Here is a 19015-nt window from a genome sequence, read left to right on the forward strand (position 1 = left end):
AGTGAGTGCACTGGAAAGTGTGGGTACTTCAAATATAGGCCTAACTTTGATACAGTTGGATACGTTTTTTAACAGATTTTAATATTTTTGATAAACGTTTGCAATTATTTCCCCCCCCCAAAGATATTACATTTAAAAGAATCAATGTAAAAAAATATATATATAATTTTCCCCCAAAAAATATTAAATTAGGCCATAGTATTCCCACTACACTGGATCATTAGTTAGATTCTTGTATTGATTTCACAGTGGGTAATTGGACTGTGAAAGTGTTTAAAAGAAACCTAGGAAGTATTACACAGCTGCATTTTCAGTACCCCAAATGCACATGAGCCCTTTTCTCTCTACATTCAACAACATTGTCATTATAATGAACAATTAACAACTGTATACAAATAAGGGCACATGTGAAATCACCAAAATCATATTTCTGTTTAATTATTAAGCAAATTTTATTCACAGACCATTACATGTCAAACCTGTAAAACACAGTAACAGTGATGACCGTGAGTGTAATTTGTGGGGGCTAAATTTCTCATTATATCTGGTTCATAAACTCTTTAAAATATCTTAACAGTTCATGTTTACATTTCTGGCTTTAAAGTACTTTTAATAAATATTCTTAAATTATTTTTAAAAATTACAAGCCTGTTGGCTGCTCTGATATTTTCTGGTGCCCAAACAGAAGAGTGTTGATATCTGATGAAATTGGGGTGAAAAAGAAAAAGAACGAACCCCCCCCCACTCTCCGAAAAAAACTAAACACAAAACAAGCATACATATACACAAATGAAGCAATTGAATGAAAAGCTACATGAACGCACATACAAAACAATTATAAATATCTAATAAAAGGAACTAGAATGTCTCACATATTAACACACCACAAACATTATCCAAATTCCCTTTACAAATGATCAAAGCTGAAATAAATAAGGGGAAACACAAAAATAAGGTGCTGGTCCAGCCAGTACCAACAAGAACTGAAGGATGAATAACCCCCTATTGAATATTAAATATGTTAAATACATGCCAAAAGACCACAGGTTCAATTCAAATGTACCTTACACTTTAAAAAAGGGTTATTTGTTAACATGGGAACTCTGGAGAGTTAATACGATAATTGTTAATAGCCAACTTCTACATTCTTCAAATTCAGTTGTATTTTTGTCAAATTTGCAATTTCTCTATTCAATACTCCAGAATTTCCACTGTTCAGAACTAAACCTTTTTAAAAAAAAAAAAAAAAAAAAAAATGTCATGTGCATGTGAGGTGTGGGAGTGGGTGTTAAGAGATAAAATGAACACTTCCAATGCTCTGTTCACTGGAAGTCTCCCCATCTGGAAAACACTCAATATGTACCTCTCAGTAATATGATTTTCATGTTGTAAAGATAGTATTAAAAATGTAAATTATATATAAAAAAAAAAACAAACATAGATAATGGTCTAATATGTCAGACGGATCAAATAAATTTAGTAAGGGATAATAAAACAAAATCACTGTATATCATGAGAGATTGAAAAAAAGTATACAAAAAGGACACTTTTACTAATTATAAGAAAAATAATAAAATATAAAAAAAGATCTAAACATGGAGAACAACTGGTTACAGACAAAAACGCAGATCCTTTAGACTTTGTTGCTGCCATTTCTTGGACAGTGTTTTTTCAGTGGTCAAACGGCATTAGCACAAATTATAAGCATAACAGAATATAAAGAGCTAAAACTCACAAATTTTAGTATAAGAACCAGTTAAGTCAGGGGTAAGAGTAAAAAAATAAAATAAACGAAAAGAACAGTTTCTAAAACACAAACTTATTGCATTAAAACAGAATGCCGATAGTTTAAAACCAGCATGTGGTAGTATTCAGTGGTCACTTGCATGGTTGAGGGATTCTTCTGAGCCATTATTTATATTCTCCTTTATCCACTGAAACAATATAGTATATACAATAGATTTAAAACAAATTAATATATTTTTTTCTCCACTCTGAATATCTTAGAAGAGAACCAAACGGTTTTGTGGTTTTTTTAGGTTTGATTTCAACCAACAGGTATAAGGTAAATCCCAAACTACAGTAAGTAAACAAGTGTCTGTGTCTATTCCAAGCAGGAGGGTAAAGATAGGCACCCATAGCTTTATTAACTATGTGACAAAGAGCCAGTGTTTAAGCTCCTCTATTCCTTGCAGCAATTGAGAGTAATAGAAGTCCATGTTTGCAGAAAAATCTTTACACACGGAAGACTCCTCGTCACCGAAAGTACAATATAATGCCGTTCCCCCAACACTGAGGAATACAGTTGCAATGCAAAGAATGATCAGCAAAATGCAGGATCCGCCACCAATTTCATCTATACAAATATAAAAAAAAGTTAATAATCATTAGAAAGCCAACAGGCAAATTCAGTTTCTGTCAAAAATCTCAAAATATACGTAATTAGTTCTAAAAACAAAACAAAACAACCAACAAACAAAAAAAAAAAAAAACCCTCCCCTCCAAATTAAGCAACAAAACAAAACATGTTTAAAATTGGGAAACATGTTAGGAAACATGTTAGCAGTCACAGCTTTATTTATTAAAAAAGCTTTTAAATTGAACCCTACAATATCATCAAAACACAATTAAAGGACCACTCTAGTGCCAGGAAAGCATACTCGTTTTCCTGGCACTAGAGTGCCCTGAGGGTGCCCCCACCCTCAGGGACCCCCTCCCGCCCAGCTCTGGAAAGGGGAAATGGGTTAAATCTTACCTTTTTCCAGTGCTGGGCGGAGAGCTCTCCTCCTGCTCTCCTCCTCCGATCCGCCTCTTCTCCTCCCCGTCGGCTGAATGCGCACGCGCGGCAAGAGCTGCGCGCGCATTCAGCTGGTCACATAGGAAAGCATTCATAATGCTTTCCTATGGACGCTTGCGTGCTCTCACTGTGATTTTCACAGTGAGAATCACGCAAGCGCCTCTAGCGGCTGTCAGTGAGACAGCCACTAGAGGAAAAAGGGGAAGGCTTAACTAATTGATAAACATAGCAGTTTCTCTGAAACTGCTATGTTTATAAAACAATTAGTTAACCCTAGCTGGACCTGGCACCCAGACCACTTCATTAAGCTGAAGTGGTCTGGGTGCCTAGAGTGGTCCTTTAAGGCCATAAATTGTTAAAGAAATTATTTTCAACTGAAATTGTCGAAAGGTGGTTTTCCCAAGATTATTTTAAAAAAAAAAAAGCAAAAATAAGTTGTGGGTTACTATTTGCATCAGATAGATAGCCACCTTTTTAAACCATGCTTTGTTTTTTTTCGTAAAATAATATATGGCTGCATCAGCTGATCACCCAAATCAACACCCCCCATGTACTTATTATATGCCCTGATGCAAACTGGTTTGGAATCTACTCTGCCCCGGACAGACACGTCTAACATGCGTTTGTCATGGATGGTGGTTAGCGTGTTGACATCCTTCCTGTCCCTAAATTTTAGTGTATGCACTTCAGCTTTGCGAAGTGCTTTACATTCTCCTTTTTTTAATTTTGCCTCTATGAGAGATCGTGGAAAGTATTTGGAATTTTTTCTGGCAGTGCCGCAGTGTTTTAAACAGATGGACACTACTATAAAAATGATCCACATAAAGGTGGTAACCTTTATTAAACAAGGGGTTTAGTAGGTCCCATACAAGCTTCCCACTTGTCCCCAGGGAGTCAGGACAGCCAGGATGGTCCAGTTGACCATCTTTCCCCTCATATACACGAAAGGCAAAAGTGTATCCACTTTCACTCTCGCACAGTTTGTACAGTTTTATGCCATACCTAGAGCGCTTTGAGGGGATGGATTGTCTGAACCCTAATCTCCCTTTGTATTTTATTAGAGATTCATCTATGGATACATTTTGTTGGGGGGTATAAACATCCGAAAATTTGTCCTGAAAATGGTCTAGCAGTGGGCATTTTTTATAAAACTTATCGTATTGGGGGTGATCTCTAGGGTGACAGAGTGTATTGTCACGGAAATGTAAAAATCTCAGCAGTAATTCGTATCTGGCTCTAGGCATGGTTTGGGAGAATACTGGACTAGACATTATTGGTTTGGTGCTCCAGTATGAGCGAATCGATCGCTTCTTTATAATCCACATGAGCATTGTAAGAGCCCAGAATGTTTTAAGCTCTGGGACATCTGTGGGATGCCAGTCATGCTCCCTGACTGTATAGCTACCTGGATTGTTATCAATAAATTGGGTAGCATACAAGTTAGTCTGGGAAGCAATCTCCTCCCAGATGGTATCCCCTAAAAATAGTTCTACATACTGCATTGGGGAGAAGCCATCCACATTAACATTAATGCCTGCGTTGGCACTAAAAGGGGGGACGTTGGGCTCGGCTAACTGTGGAGGTACCCAGTCCTCCTCCACATTCGGCGTAGCAGAGGAAGCACAGCTTCTATCTTCAGCCGGCTCACACACAGATGACATATGCCTCCTGCAAGTTATACATATGCTGCATGTTTTACACACGACTAAAACAAATTACAAACACACAAATGTGTTTTTTTTTCACTAAAACAGACTAAACAGCAATCCCTAAACTAACTCCTGTCACAAAAATCTAATGGAGATTTAAGGGAAGGAAACTGACAGACCAAGACACAGATTTGTAAAACAAATTTAACCCTTTAAGGGCACACAAAAAAAAATACAGACAGTACAAATGCTGTAACAGATCTGGCAGGGAAGGGGTTAAAAATGATTTTTTTTTTAATTCACTTTAGATGCTGTATAAAGCTCTGGAACACTTCTGCTGCAACAAACTATCACGATCTCTGTCTCTCTCACCTCACAAAACGCTACAGAGGAGAGAGGGGCAGAGATCACTGTCAAAGTGTGTGTTTGTAACACCCACTTTGACAGCAGCCAATTGTGAGCGATCGCGGATCGCTCACACGCCGCAATTGGCTGTTACTATCTGCCTGGGATGCCTGGCAGATAGTTACAGCGTTATACTGGCGGGAGCGATCTTTGTACTTCCCGCAGCCCGTTTTTCGCTATGACGGTTCAGGACCGTCAGTGGTCCAAACGCACGTTTTACCGACTGACGGTCCTGAAGGGGTTAATAGAGCTATCCCTACAGTCTGAATATTGAGGCACAATTATATTCTGAACTTTGCTGAAGGAGATATATAGAACCTTATAAACAGCGTGTATTTGTTTTGGTGATCAGGTCTTTTTTTTTAAATTTTGATAGGATATGATTGGGGCTTGCGGACCCCTAGTCACTGTTGGGGTATGGGGGAACGCTTAATCACATTAAACACTTAATCAAAGTTATTGATTAATCCTGCATCCAAAGCATACCTTGATCTAGAACATCATCTGTTTCTTGGAACCGTACTTTCCGCTTAGTAGGTTTCGTTTGAGGTTGTGCAAGTGTTTCCCCTTCACTTTCATTCCGTTTCTTCAGTATTGATACCAAACCAGCAGCAGGATGGACCTAGATATGTACATATACATAAAAAAAAAAACATGGTAAGGATACCATTCTGAAATACAGGTTTATTATTTTATTTTTTTCATGGTAAACAGCAATGATTTAAGCCACTGAAAAACAAAGGACTGGATTGCCAAATAGGTGTAGAATCCTGAACAATAAAGTACATACAGACTGTTTTTAACACTAACAGCCTCAAAGTTGTTGGAGCCTCTGTCAGCAAGCAAACAGGGTCTAAGGTCTACAACTAGTATTATTTTCCAAACAACAGTTTCCTTCACACTGTTGAAGACAGTGTGTATGGAGTCACTGGACACAATCAGAGACATAAAAGCAGACTGTTTAATATGAGCATACTCTTCAATTCAGAAAATCACAATGCATCTTTAATGATACATATTCACAATTGCTTGTTAGGCTAATTTATGGTACTTGCAGCAGATGCTGCTTCCCTGGTTACCTAGACATAACTAGTGCACAATAATGATGACACTGCATAGATTGCATAGGCAGAGCATTGTTCACTCTGTGATGGACCCAGAGTTTTATGACATACACAGTGTTTCCCAAAAATAGCTGGCAATTCTTTTGATGATATAAAGCATACTAAATAGTAATCCTATTCTATAATCCACTGATTCTTCGATACAATGATCACGTGCATGAATGACGCATGAAAAATAAAGTCTTAACTGCACTATCACAGTTAAGCTGTTTAAACACTTAATATCATAAAGAGGTTACATTTCACAATAATTAGTCAAATGATAGAGGTAAATACAGCAGTGTGAATTTCTACATTTATTTTATTTTTTGGACCGCACAAATACAGATTTGTTAAATATCAGGGGAAAATTAACATACTAGTAAACATCCAGAATGTTATAGTTCCCCTTCAAAACTTGAGATAAACTTGCACACAGACACATGCACCAGCCACAGAGATGGCCAAATGTAGTAAGGGAGGAAGTGCGTAAACTGAAATATTAGATAAAACCACTCAAGGTTAGGCACATATTTTCTAGAAGCCTAAGTGATACTAGAGAAGGTAATATATATGAAAGCATGTCAGTCATTTTAAATTATTATTTCCGGACAGTAAGTTGCCATTAAGAAATAGTGGGGTTATAAACTGTTCAGCTCCCCTACATAATCAATATCCAAATCAAATGGAGCATGAAAGGGTGTTTCTCTCTGGCTTTATTGTGCCATGTATATGCCCAACTTTATGTAGTGACTGTACCTAGGTCACACCCAGCCTGAAATTCTGCAGATGTGTTGTCATAATACAAATGTGCGTGTTGGAAATAAATGAAAAGAATATGTCAAGAGTCAGCTAGCCAGAAGGATGCAGACACAGACAGTTTTCTATTGCAATGACTTTTCTGACCGAATAGAAATAGTCATATACAAATAATAGAGCTATACCAAGGGAGAAAGAAAATAAAACAGAAGTGGGGGGAAAAAATGGAAGGGCAACAAAATGTAAAACTTTGCCACATAAAGAAGTTAGAGTCCATGATTTACATTGGGCAAATCCAAACATAAGCCAATATAATCAGTGTCTCCCATATTTTCTATAAGTAGTTTTACTTCAACGTATCTGTATGTTCTCTTTGCCCGTTGTACAGCACAAGAGAATATGTGGCTGCTTTATAAAAAAAAAAAATTAGGAGATCAGTGAAGAATGAAAGAAGAATGCATGCACATGGAACAGTATATTAAAGTAAAATTAATGCAAACCGAACAAATGGGCACAAATGAACTTAAAAGTATAAATTAAGTAGTGATCACCTATGCCTGACCATGATCCAATAAAACTTGACTGGCAGGACTGATATAACTACTGCAGACTAAAATGCACCCCAGGGTCAGGGGTGCATCTAGCCTTCGGCATAAAACTGCAAATATCTCTGTATGTGCAGTGTTTTAAGCAGAAGATTACTTCCTCCATGAACACGTTAACAGCAGCAGTACGTTGGAGTAACCCTTTAATTTAAGATTAGTTTTTTTTTTTAGTAGGGATGCACCGAAATGTCGGCTGCCGAAATTTTCGGCCGAAAAAGGGCCTATCCCGTTTCGGCCGAAAACGGGTCCAAATTTGCCGAAAACTGCTTTTGTAGTGCATAGTTTAACAGGCATGCTTGCATTAACAATCAGATGATTATATATCACAATGAAACTAAGTAACGATAACATGAAGTCAAGTCTGTTTCATTAGCATGAACAGCAAAAACAGGGCAACTCAGATCTGTAGCTACCTCACAGGACTCTAGAGTACAAGTGGTTAAACAGTCTGCAGATATCAATTGTCAGAGTATGCATAATTAAACAAATTTAGGTGTGGCACTAGTTTCCTTTTCCAACATTAGAGTCCAATACCTACTGAAGCAAGCAAGCAAGCAAAATGATTTCCCGCAAATGGGACACGAGAGGCTGATTTTGACCCAATGTTTGTGCATTAAATGAATGCAAAAGTTCCTACAGCTGGAACTATAGCATAGGAACTCTGCAGTAACCGACAGTCACTTACCAAACTGGGATGAGGTGGGTCAATGAGGAGCTTCTTGTTCTGTTAAATAAGGTTTAACATTATTTCATAAACTGATACTCATACCAATGAGCAACTCTAGTGGACCTAGGCCCTTGCAAGGCAAGTGCATACTGTATATAGTGTAAACAGGGTAAACACCAACATATAAACACACTGTGGTGCAAAGCAGTGTATACAAATACTTAATATTTCTAATAATACTCCAATGAGGATCCACAAATAAACGATTAACCAAAAAAGTGTGGTAATAATGAGAACACCGCTTAGAATAACCCTTACTGGCATGGTATCCCGTGCATAAGTTTAAAAAATATAAATAAATATATAGGAAAACTTACCTGCGACCCCAACCCAAGACCGCCCATACTCCTCTAGTGACATCACTCTCCCTCATCGCACTGGGAGGGATGTCCCGGAGGATAGGCTGAGGAAAGGACTTGGTCAACACAGTGCAGTCTTAAACACTGCACATACACAATCCAAGTGACATAACCAAATCAGATCAGTGAAGTGGTCAAGTTGCTTGCATTAACCCTTTAATACTGAGGTACACTAGCAACTGATGGCAGCCAAGGCGCTTCATGACCTGGCAAAAACATGCTTCCACCAGCACACCCCTACACTTCCACACAGTGTCACATCACTTCCAATCAGCACCCACCCCTACATATCATATAATTGTCCTAGCAATCACAAAAGATTAAACAACAACACAAACATAAATGCAGTACCCATGAGTTACCTAACATCAAGATACGCATATAACCCCTATTCCATTTATGACACACAACATCAATACCCCATATAGCAAAGACAAAAAAAAGCAAAGAGGCCACTAAAGGTGCTACTGGGCGTTTACAGCGCTGAGACTGCAGGGACAAGCTATAGTCACCAGAACCACTACATTAAGCTAGGGCAGGGGTAGGCAACATCGGCATTCCAGATGTTGTGGCCTACACCTCCCATAATGCTTTTACACCCATAATACTGGCAAAGCATCATGGGAGGTGTAGTCCAAAACATCTGCAGTGCCGAAGGTTGCCTATGCCTGAGCTAGGGGTTACTATACTGTCCCCTTAACCATTCAACTCTATGCATGATATAAAAACAGTTTTCGTTTTTCATACGTGTGGTGGATGTTTTTTTTATGTCCAAGTAAAAATGTCCATCCACCTGCTCAGTCATACCTACGGGCAGGTGTTTTGTTGAACACGTCAAATGGTTCAACCAATTGTAACACGGTCTCAAAACATACAGGGGGGACAGAAATTGATAGGATTTGTACCAAGTGTGTAAGTTTTCTTGTGCGACATTACAACTGGCTTTATTCTGCTCATAATGTTATAAGATTATTCCACCAAGTACTAAAACCCCACTGGGCAATAACAAACAAGACAGCCGGTGAATAATGTTTTTATGATGGGATCTGTGCTTTGTGTTCCAACTAGTGTATAGCATGTTCGCTTTCTAAATGTGTATTAAAGAACTGAACCATTTGCTTTTTTTAAAATTTCAATATATTTCAGTAAAAACAAAAAAAACCTAACATCAGTGCATAAATCTACTTAGTCTATCCAGACTGTTAGGGTTTGGAACTCAGGAATTACCTATGGCACCGCCCAAGATGCTGCCTGCTTCCCTGGCATTCCCCCTTGTAGCAGAACCTTGTGGCATTGTACACCACTTGTCTGTTCTATTTAGGAGCACAATGGTTTTTCCAGTCTACTGAACAATGGCAAAATTACAACAAATTACAGTGCTATAAAAGTCAAATTCATGTTTTACATTTGGGCCATCAATGCTTCTGATAGGAAATATAAAGTTGCAACACAAAGGTTTCCAAACACAGATTTCTTCCACCACTCGGCAATGTTTCAAACCGATTGAGTTTTTTTTTTTGTGTCAAGCCTTGACAAAGACCCCTCATTCAGGTCGAAATGTTGCCGAATCAACTTATGGTGGAATAAATCTCCTTGTTTGGAAATTTTGGTCTTGCAACATTATTTGTCCCTCCTGCTGCTATATGGTAAGCAAGAAGGAGCATGACTGAAAATAACACAGTTGCCCATGTGTGGATGTAGTAGTTTTTGTGCAGCAGAGTAATTGACTGTGTGCGTGTGCTAAGCATTGCATGTGAGGCAACGTGTAACTGTGGGTGCCTTGGAAATGTGCATGGGGCTATGTATGTGGCAGCATGTACTGGGGTATGCGTGTCTCCATATGTGTGTATCAGGGTGGGTGTATGTGTCAGTGTCTGTGTATCCCACAAGTGTGGCTGGAATATATTTCTGTGCATGTGTCTGTGATTGTCTTTATTTGAGATACAAAGACATACAAGAAGCCACCACAACATGCAAATACTACAACAGCCACAAGCAAAAACATACAATTTCACACAAGAACAATACCACAAACATAGCACCAATGACAAGTCACATACAAAGACCCCACAATCAGCCTCCCATAAACAACCCCATAAGTAGCCCCCATACACAGCCCACATTCACAAAGAGAACATGATACACAGTCCACATACATAACACCCACAATACCACAAACTTCTCACGCAGTTATATAACACAACCCACATATGCACAATACAACCCTACTAAGCAGCCGCAAACATCTATCCATGATGCAAGCACACACATACATACACAAAAAAAAATGTAATAGGGATGACATGCCAAGGGATTTTTAAGTCTTTTGGCACAGTGCCTTCACCCGTACTAGAAGAATGTAAGTTTTGTTGTTGAAATTTCTTCATTTACATTTGGAGTGCCATAATTCTTTTAACAAATGCAGTGTATTACTTTTGTTTTGCTGGATATTCCTATCATCTGCCAACTTACTCAAAAATAGCACTACCAAAACATTGGCACTTGGCTGTTCCCTTCCATTAGTTCAAGATGGTACTATGGGGCAGAGACAAATTTGTTTATAGTTAATACTATTACTACACGCAAGATGTAGCAATATAGAAGGCTTGCTATTTCAGATAAAACAAAAGGTTAAAAAATCCACTCTCCCCGGTAGATAAACAAGGGACCTGTTTTTTCAAGCAGTCTTCTAAGCAGTAATTAAATATTTGAACAAATGTAGGTGATAACCATTTACTTATTAACTTTCATCATTTTTTCCACTGTTACAATTTTTACAAGCCATGCTATACTTTTTTTTTAATTTTTTTTCCCAAAGTGAGTTTGATGTAGCTAAAACATAAAAAAATTCACATGACAGAGCATTGCAAATGTCTGGGGTCGGACACATATCTCCAGTGCTGGGGAGCACCACAAAGATAAATATGTCAGTATAGAAATATGCCTTAAAAGTTCCTTGTTTTACTAAATGAAACCACAAATTCAAACTACAAGAAGAATAAATAAAAAAAAAAAACACAAAAAAAAAACCATTGATTAATTTTTTAGATGCCTGTGAGCGCCAGTATTTTTTTAATTTTAACCCCTTAAGGACACAATTTCTGGAATAGAAGGGAATCACGTGTCCTTAAGGGGTTAATATATACTGTATTTTGTAATCTGCAAGTTGCAAATTGCCCTGAATAGCTTAAAGGAACATTAAAACCACCATAACCATACCAGCGCACTGTAGTCATTTTGGAACCAGGAGTGCCCCCCAGTATAGGAAGTCAAACTGTTAAGTAACTATTTGACTTTTTACCTGAGGCCTGCAAAGTGCCACTCCACACCTCTTCTCTCCTGTAAACTCTCTTCACTGAGCCCAGAGTGATGAGCTGACTCCGAAGCAGCATTAAAATGGCTCTGCACTGTCTGGGGTTTATGCAGAATTTGCAAAGACCACTTACGATGACTGCTCTGCTAGGTGTCTGGTTGTGGAAGGAAAAGGTGAGAATTACTTACCTGAACTTGTCTTTTCCCAGGAGAGGTCAATGTGATCCACTCCTTCCGCTGCCAGGAGCCAACGTCAGCACAGAACTCTATGACTGGGCTGGCATTTCATTGATATATTTTGCTAAATATTACTATAGTTGCAATAAATGTGACATTAACCCCTTCAGGTCCAAACGTCTGGAATAAAAGGGAATCATGACATGTCACGTGTCCTTAAGGGGTTAAAGGGACACTATAGTCACCAGAACAACTACAACTTATTGAATTTGTTCTGGTGAGTAGAATCATACCCTTCAGGATTTTTGCTGTAATGGGCTTTTCAGAGAAAATGCAGTGTTTACATTACAGCCTAGTGATAACTTCACTGGCCACTCCTCAGATGGCTGTTAGAGATCCTTCCTGGGTCATGGCTGCCTAAACTGCATCCAAACATTCAGTATCTCCTCCCTCTGCATGCAGACACTGAACTTTCCTCATAGAACTTCATTGATTCAATTTATCTCTATGAGGAGGTGCTGATTGGCCAGGGCTGTGTTTGAATTGTGCTGGCTCTGCCCCTGATCTGCCTCTTTGTCAGTCTCAGCCAATCCTGTGGGAAGCATTGTGATTGGATCAGGCTACCACTTCTGCTGATGTCAGTAGGCAGGTCTAAAGGAAACCGGGACAAAGTAAGCAGATGCAGACTTGAATACAAGTAAGATGTTACTATATTTAGGGAGATATGAGGAGACCAGGGTGGCTAGATGGTGGTTTTAACCCTATAGGGTCAGGAATATATGTTTGTGTTCCTGACCCTATAGTGCTCCTTTAAAGGAACACTATAGGGTCAGGATCACATACGTATTCCCAACCCTATAGTGTTAAAAACACCATCTAGTCCCCCTGCCCTCCCTCCCCCCCTCGCTCCCTCCCTAAACATAGTAAAATCTTACCTTTATTTCATCTGTTGCTGCTGGCTCTGCCCCTGATCTGCCTGATTGGCTAACATCAGAAAAAGTGCTAATCTGAGTAAATCACAATGCTTTCCCATAAGAAAGCATTGGATTGGCTGAGAGTGTCAAGGAGGCAGATCATAGGCAAAGCCAGCACAAGTCAAACACAGCCCTGGCCAATCGGGCTTTTCCTTATAGAGATACATTGAATCAATGCATCTCTAAAAGTAAATTTCAGTGTCTCAACGCAGAGGGTGGATACATTGAATAGCAGGAAGCACCTCTAGTAGCCATCTGCGGAGTGAACAGTGGAGGTGTCCCTAGGCTGTAATGTAAACACTAAATTTTCTGAAAACACAGTGTTTACTCCAAAAAGCCTGAAGGGAATGATTATACTCACCAGAACAAATACAATAGGCTATAGTTAAACAACAACATAAAATGGTGATTTTCACAGTGAGAAGCGCGGAAGCCCTCTAGCGGCTGTCAATGAGACAGCCACTAGAGGCTAGATTAACCCTATTGTAAACATAGCAGTTTCTATGAAACTGCCATGTTTATAGAAAAAAAGGGTTAATCCTAGCTGAACCAGGCACTCACACCACCTCATTAAGCTGAAGTGGTCTGGGTGCCTATAGTGGTCCTTTAAGTCTCCCCCGCCGGATGACGTTGGCAGGGGAGGGGCGTGGGCAGAGCCTGACCCAGCTTTAGGTAAGTGGCTGAAGGGATTTTAACCCCTTCAGCTCCACAGGAGGGGTTTTTCGTAAATACCTATAGTGTCATAAAAATGGCTTTGTGTTCCTGGCACTGTAGGATCCTGGCACTGTAGGATCCCTTTAACTACACCAAAATCGAGGAGGGGAGCTGGTGTGTTGTTGATTGGGACCCTGGTTGGAGGTGGGGGTGAGGCATTCTGAGTTTATATCTGTCGATTCCACCTGACCTTTCATTCTTTCCCTTTGTACTTCAGATGTTCCTCCACTAGCGCCTCATGAATGGATCCCTAATCAAGGGGGCATGAAGAGCATGTTGCCAAGTCCTATAATCTTCTGAAGTAATTTGCTATATTCTCAAAGAATTTATAATTTTATAGTATTTATACCGCATCTCAATTCTCTGTATATTGCTCCACAATATTTAAATTTGCTGTGTTGAAATTTATTTAATTTGTCTATGTAGGCTGAGTTTTCATGTGTTATACTGTGAAACATACATAATAAACTTGGAATGAAAAAAAAAAATCTAAACATTTTATCAGTTTACACATATTAATTCCTAGGGTTGATAAAATGTATCCTGTTTAATCAAGCAAACAAAACTTCAATCCAGTTTAGTTAGCATGTGAAGATGAATGATGAACGATTGGTAGCTTTAATGGGTTACTCCAACCACTGTGACTACTTCAGTATTTTGAAATGATCATGGTAAAATGGAGCCTGGATTTAGCTCTGTACATTCAGATATATTTGAACTTGACAATTACACCCCTGGTCCAATCAAAGGTTACTCTATAAGCAGACAGACTTGTGACTGACGATCGACAGATTTGTCCATTGCTTCCAGGAATGAATCATGAGCTACATGGTCTCTTTAAATTGATGTCCACATATCGGTCATTTAAATATTGAATAATCATATTTATGGGAGCAAGATCAATGCAAGCTGCATACTCAACAGAGCTTAGTTGCATAAGAACAAACAAACCATACTTGTGCTATTGCGGTTACTGTACATTTTGCCTCTTACCTACACCCCACACGTTATGATTCATAACAGTCGCACATGTTTGTGTTGACTGAAAACAAGACAATCATTTTACACCCAACATCAGTATGATGGAGATGAAGTAATAAAGTATTTTGTTTTGGAAAAATTCAGAAGTCGCAGGGCACCAAATCTTTCAACAGATTCTCAACCATCTTTGAAGCATTTGTGCCACATTTATTTGCGCTGCACTCATTGCTTCATCCCCAAAAGCCTTATGAATAATACAGTTTCCGCGGAGGAATGTTCAATCTTAACGCAAAATTTGATGCAGATTCATTGCTCTACTCGCTCATTTTGAATGCGACGGCCACACAGTACACATTATCACTCAACGACGTCTAGCACCCCCACTGACTAGTGCAGTAAAATTGTCATTGTTCATGCCTGCGCATTCCTTTTCACTCTTCTTGGCTGCCAGGTTACATTGATGTTGCACAAACAATTTTCGTTATTTTAACAATGACTGCACCTCGATATGGCTCAAAATTCCAACTTGCCACTAACCATTGGAGAGTGGAGATTTAGTGCAGGTAATTAAAAATTCATCCCTGGTTGGTATGTTATGGTTTACAGTGGAGAGTGACTTTTAAAGCCTGGCTATTAGTATGGTATCTCAAATTTCCATATAAATAATCTACTAGTACAGCGATTCCCAACCTGTGGTACGCAAAAAAAACCCAACAAATAAATTATCATAATGGCGGTTCTCCAGACGGTGCAGCTGCACAGCACAAGTTGAGGACAGCATGTGTCTTCAGGGGCCCGGTCTTGCACTTTGAACAGCGCAACTGGGTCCCTTCTTATTTGCAGGAACTGCTAGGGAAAGGTGAGAGCCGGTCACTTCCTCCCAGCAAACTCAGACCCAGCCGTGCAAGAGGCCATAACTCCCAACAGCTTGAGCCAGCAGAAGCCACCTGTGATGGATCAGGTCATGGACCCAGGGTTGTAGAGTAGGGCTTCATCTTGCTTGGGTGAGAACTTTACCAGGAGCCTTAGTGGTTTCTGGTTGTTAGAGTTATATAGACAAAATGGAGTTGAGCATTTGTTTTCAGCAAAAAATTACCCAACTGCATGCAAATGACCATCTATGGGTTTAAATACCTCTGCACAGCTGCATTAAAGTTAGTTCTTGTCCCCAGCACTATGTGTCGTCTATTGTCTGTGCGTAGCAATAATTACTGAAGAGCGAATTTCTCCTGTATGAAGCATCTTCAGATGGAGGTACTTAGTCTGAGTACTTGACCTCCATTATACCATCCAAAACTGGAGGGTGGCTAAAATCTTTACTTGTATGTGTGGTTTTGTGTGTCTGTATGTGTGTGGAAGTGTATATGCATGTGTGTCAGTGTTTGTACCTGTGTGTCTGCACATCTCTATATGTGTCAGTGTGTGTATCTCTATGTGCCTCAGTGCATCTGCATGTGTGTCCGTATGCATACCTATATGTGTGTCAGTGTTTTATCTGCGTGTCTGTACATCTGTATGTGTTTCAGTGTTCGGATCTGTGTGTGTGCATCTGCATATGTCTGTGTTTGTATCTGTGTGACTTTGTGTGTGTCTGTATCTGTAAATCTGTGCATCTGCATTTGTGTCAGTGTGTGCATTTGCACTGTATATACTATATATATATGTCTAGGCAAGAGGAAATGCAGGGAGAGCCTGGGGCTGAGGAGAAGTGTGGAGCCTAGGGCAGAGAAAAATGGGAGATGAAAAACCTGAATGTGAAATTACAGCAACTATATTAATTACAAACATTTTGGTAGCATGAGGAGTAGGGATCGACCGATATTGATTTTTTACAGCCGATACCGATAATATGTGAACTCTAAGGCCGATACCCGATAACTTACCGATACTCTGTACATTTACCATTTTAAGAAAAATAAACTTTCTACACAAATGTTAACTGAACATGTTTATTTTATTTATTTTACAAATCTTTTTTTAAGGTAAAAGCACAAAATATACATGTCAGTCATAATTTTCTATTTTTGCAAGAATATATGTGTGTCTAGTGGATGCAGTTAGCGTATTTGATTAGTGAATGCAGTGTGTGTGTGTGTGTGTGTGTGTGTGTGTGTGTGTGTGTGTGTAATGTGTATAGTGAATTCAGAGTGTGTTTGTGCCGTAAGTGTAGTGTGTGTATATAATGAATGCAGTGGGTTTGTGTAGTGTGTGTAGATAATAAATGCAGAGTGTGTACGTTTGTGTAATGAGTATTTGTGTAGTGTGTGTATATAATGAATGCAGTGTTTGTGTAGTGTGTGTGTTTGTGTAGGTATGTTAAGTGTTTAAAATTAGGGGGGGGCATTTTTATTTTTTTTAACTTTTTAAAAACTATTAAAATTTGTAATGTTTATTTTAATTATAGCCACATCTGCTTGCCACAGATGGAGTTGTGTCTCCACCGCTTAATTACTTATTCAATTACCACTTATTTAAGTATTAGCCCAACTGTGCAGGTGGACAGTGATCTGTCTACTACCCATTCCTTGAATGGAAGCCCTGACCCGATATCCATGGGTGAGGCAGCAGCTTTTAGTCCCCCCTCCCTGCTTCTCACCTGGCCAGGAAGGGGGGCCCAGCAAGCGCTTACTTACCTTCCCAGCAGCTCCCTTCAGCACCCCTGTCTAACTCTCGCGGCCTGCATGACACACGGAGCGTTGTCCCGCGGCCGTCAGAACGTTTCCATAGCAACGCTTCGTGCGGCATGCAGGTCGCGAGAGTTAGATAGGGGAGCTGAAGGTAAGGCAAGTATGTGCTTGCTGGGCCCCCCAGGACTGCTGTGGGTCCACCAGGCCCCTGATGGTGGCCCTGGTCTGCATGATCTGCATCGGCAGACATCGATATTGCTGAAAATACAGAATATAGACCAATAATATCGTCCAGAGCGATAATCGGTCGATCCCTAATGAGGAGTGCAATTTATGGAAATAGGCTGCCAAGTGGTACTCAAGTGAAAAAAGGTTGGTAACCACTGTACTAGCTAGTAGATATCTGTAAATGGCGATATTTATCTTGCTTTCTCTTTCCCTGTTTTTCGGAAAGAGTTGTTCTGGTTAAGACAACAAGTTCTGCTGTTTATCACGTGCAATAGAGTGAAGGGAAAAATCCCCTCCAAAGGATCACTATAGGGTCAGGAACACAAACATGTATTCCTGACCCTATAGTGTTAAAACCACCATCTAGCCCCCCTGGGCCCATCATGCCTCCATAAATATAGCAAAATCTTACTGTATTCAAGCCTGAAGCTGTAGCTCTGCATGCTGTTTGCCTCAAAAAAACAAAAACAAGCAGTCTGCTGACATCATCAGAAGTGGTAGCCTGATCCAATCACAATGCTTCCCCTTAGGATTGACTGAGACTGACAAGGAGGCAGATCAAGGGCAGAGCCAGCAAAATTCAAACACAGCCCTGGCCAATTAGCATCTCCTCATAGAGATGAATTGAATCAATGAATCTCTATGAGGAAAGTTCAGTGTCTGCATGCAGAGGGAGGAGACACTGAATGTTTGGATGCATTTTAGGCAGCCATGACCCAGGAAGGATCTCTAACAGCCATCTGAGGAGTGGCCAGTGACGTTATCACTAGGCTGTAATGTAAACACTGCATTTTATCTGAAAAGACAGTGTTTACAGCAAAAAGTCTGAAGGTCACCAGAACAAATTCAATAAGCTGTAGTTGTTCTGGTGGCTATAGTGTCCCTTTAATATGACATGTAAAGGAGGCGGAATATAGTTAGTCACATTTTAGCCAGCACAGTCCTAAAGCTTGCATGTTACAATGGTTTTTGTTTTTTTGTGTGTGTTTTGGCCCAATATATCCTCTTAACAGAGTTCTGCACATAAAAAGGTACAGAAAACAAATAGCTAAAGTAGAAGATATCATAATCCCTACAGAGAGATGATAAATAAGAATCCCAGACAGAGTTCAGTGATAAAAGAGCTAATATTATATGCATAGTTTACTGGAAAATCAATCACAGATACACGGTTACTTAATAAAATGTCTGTCTGGGTTCTGTTCAACTCCCTGCAATTCAGAATTTGCAGCTTTCAGGGTTGTTTATTAAAGTTTGAATTGCCAGGAATTCAACATAATTTCAATTTTAGACCAAACTACCTGAACTGAAATAACTAATCCGTTGTGGTTTCAGCTTGGCTATTTTGGCGTAAAATTTGACATTTGCTTTGAAATCTTTACAATTCACACTTTAGTAAATAAGGGTTAGTTTTAACTTGTGTCTGGAATACAGTTTATTTATAGTTTTAGTTGAGCCTGCCAGATGGAGTGCATGCCAATTCCCAAAACTCAGAGCTTCTCTGACTTAAAGGGGCACTATAACCACCACAAATAAAAATACAAGGAGCAATTTCAATGTTCTCCTTCTTGGCACAGTCACTGCCCCCTAAGAGGTTA

The 19015-nt window shown here is 39.5% G+C and overlaps 1 protein-coding gene across 2 annotated transcripts in view; it reads right to left on the reverse strand.

Annotated features, from left to right (window-relative positions):
- Nucleotides 1-369: 369 nt before the first annotated feature.
- Nucleotides 370-19015, reverse strand: part of CNST (consortin, connexin sorting protein) — a 124850-nt gene continuing 106204 nt past the window's right edge. For both annotated transcript variants that reach the window (XM_063443198.1, XM_063443197.1), the window contains 2 exons: nucleotides 5338-5473; nucleotides 370-2356 (listed from right to left, as the gene is read on the reverse strand). In XM_063443198.1, coding sequence (XP_063299268.1) covers nucleotides 2151-2356; nucleotides 5338-5473 — 342 coding nt within the window. In that variant the 3' untranslated portion in view covers nucleotides 370-2150. The remainder of the gene's footprint in view (nucleotides 2357-5337; nucleotides 5474-19015) is intronic.

Source organism: Pelobates fuscus, chromosome 2 (genome assembly GCF_036172605.1).
Source record: "Pelobates fuscus isolate aPelFus1 chromosome 2, aPelFus1.pri, whole genome shotgun sequence".
NCBI classification, from domain to species: domain Eukaryota; kingdom Metazoa; phylum Chordata; class Amphibia; order Anura; family Pelobatidae; genus Pelobates; species Pelobates fuscus.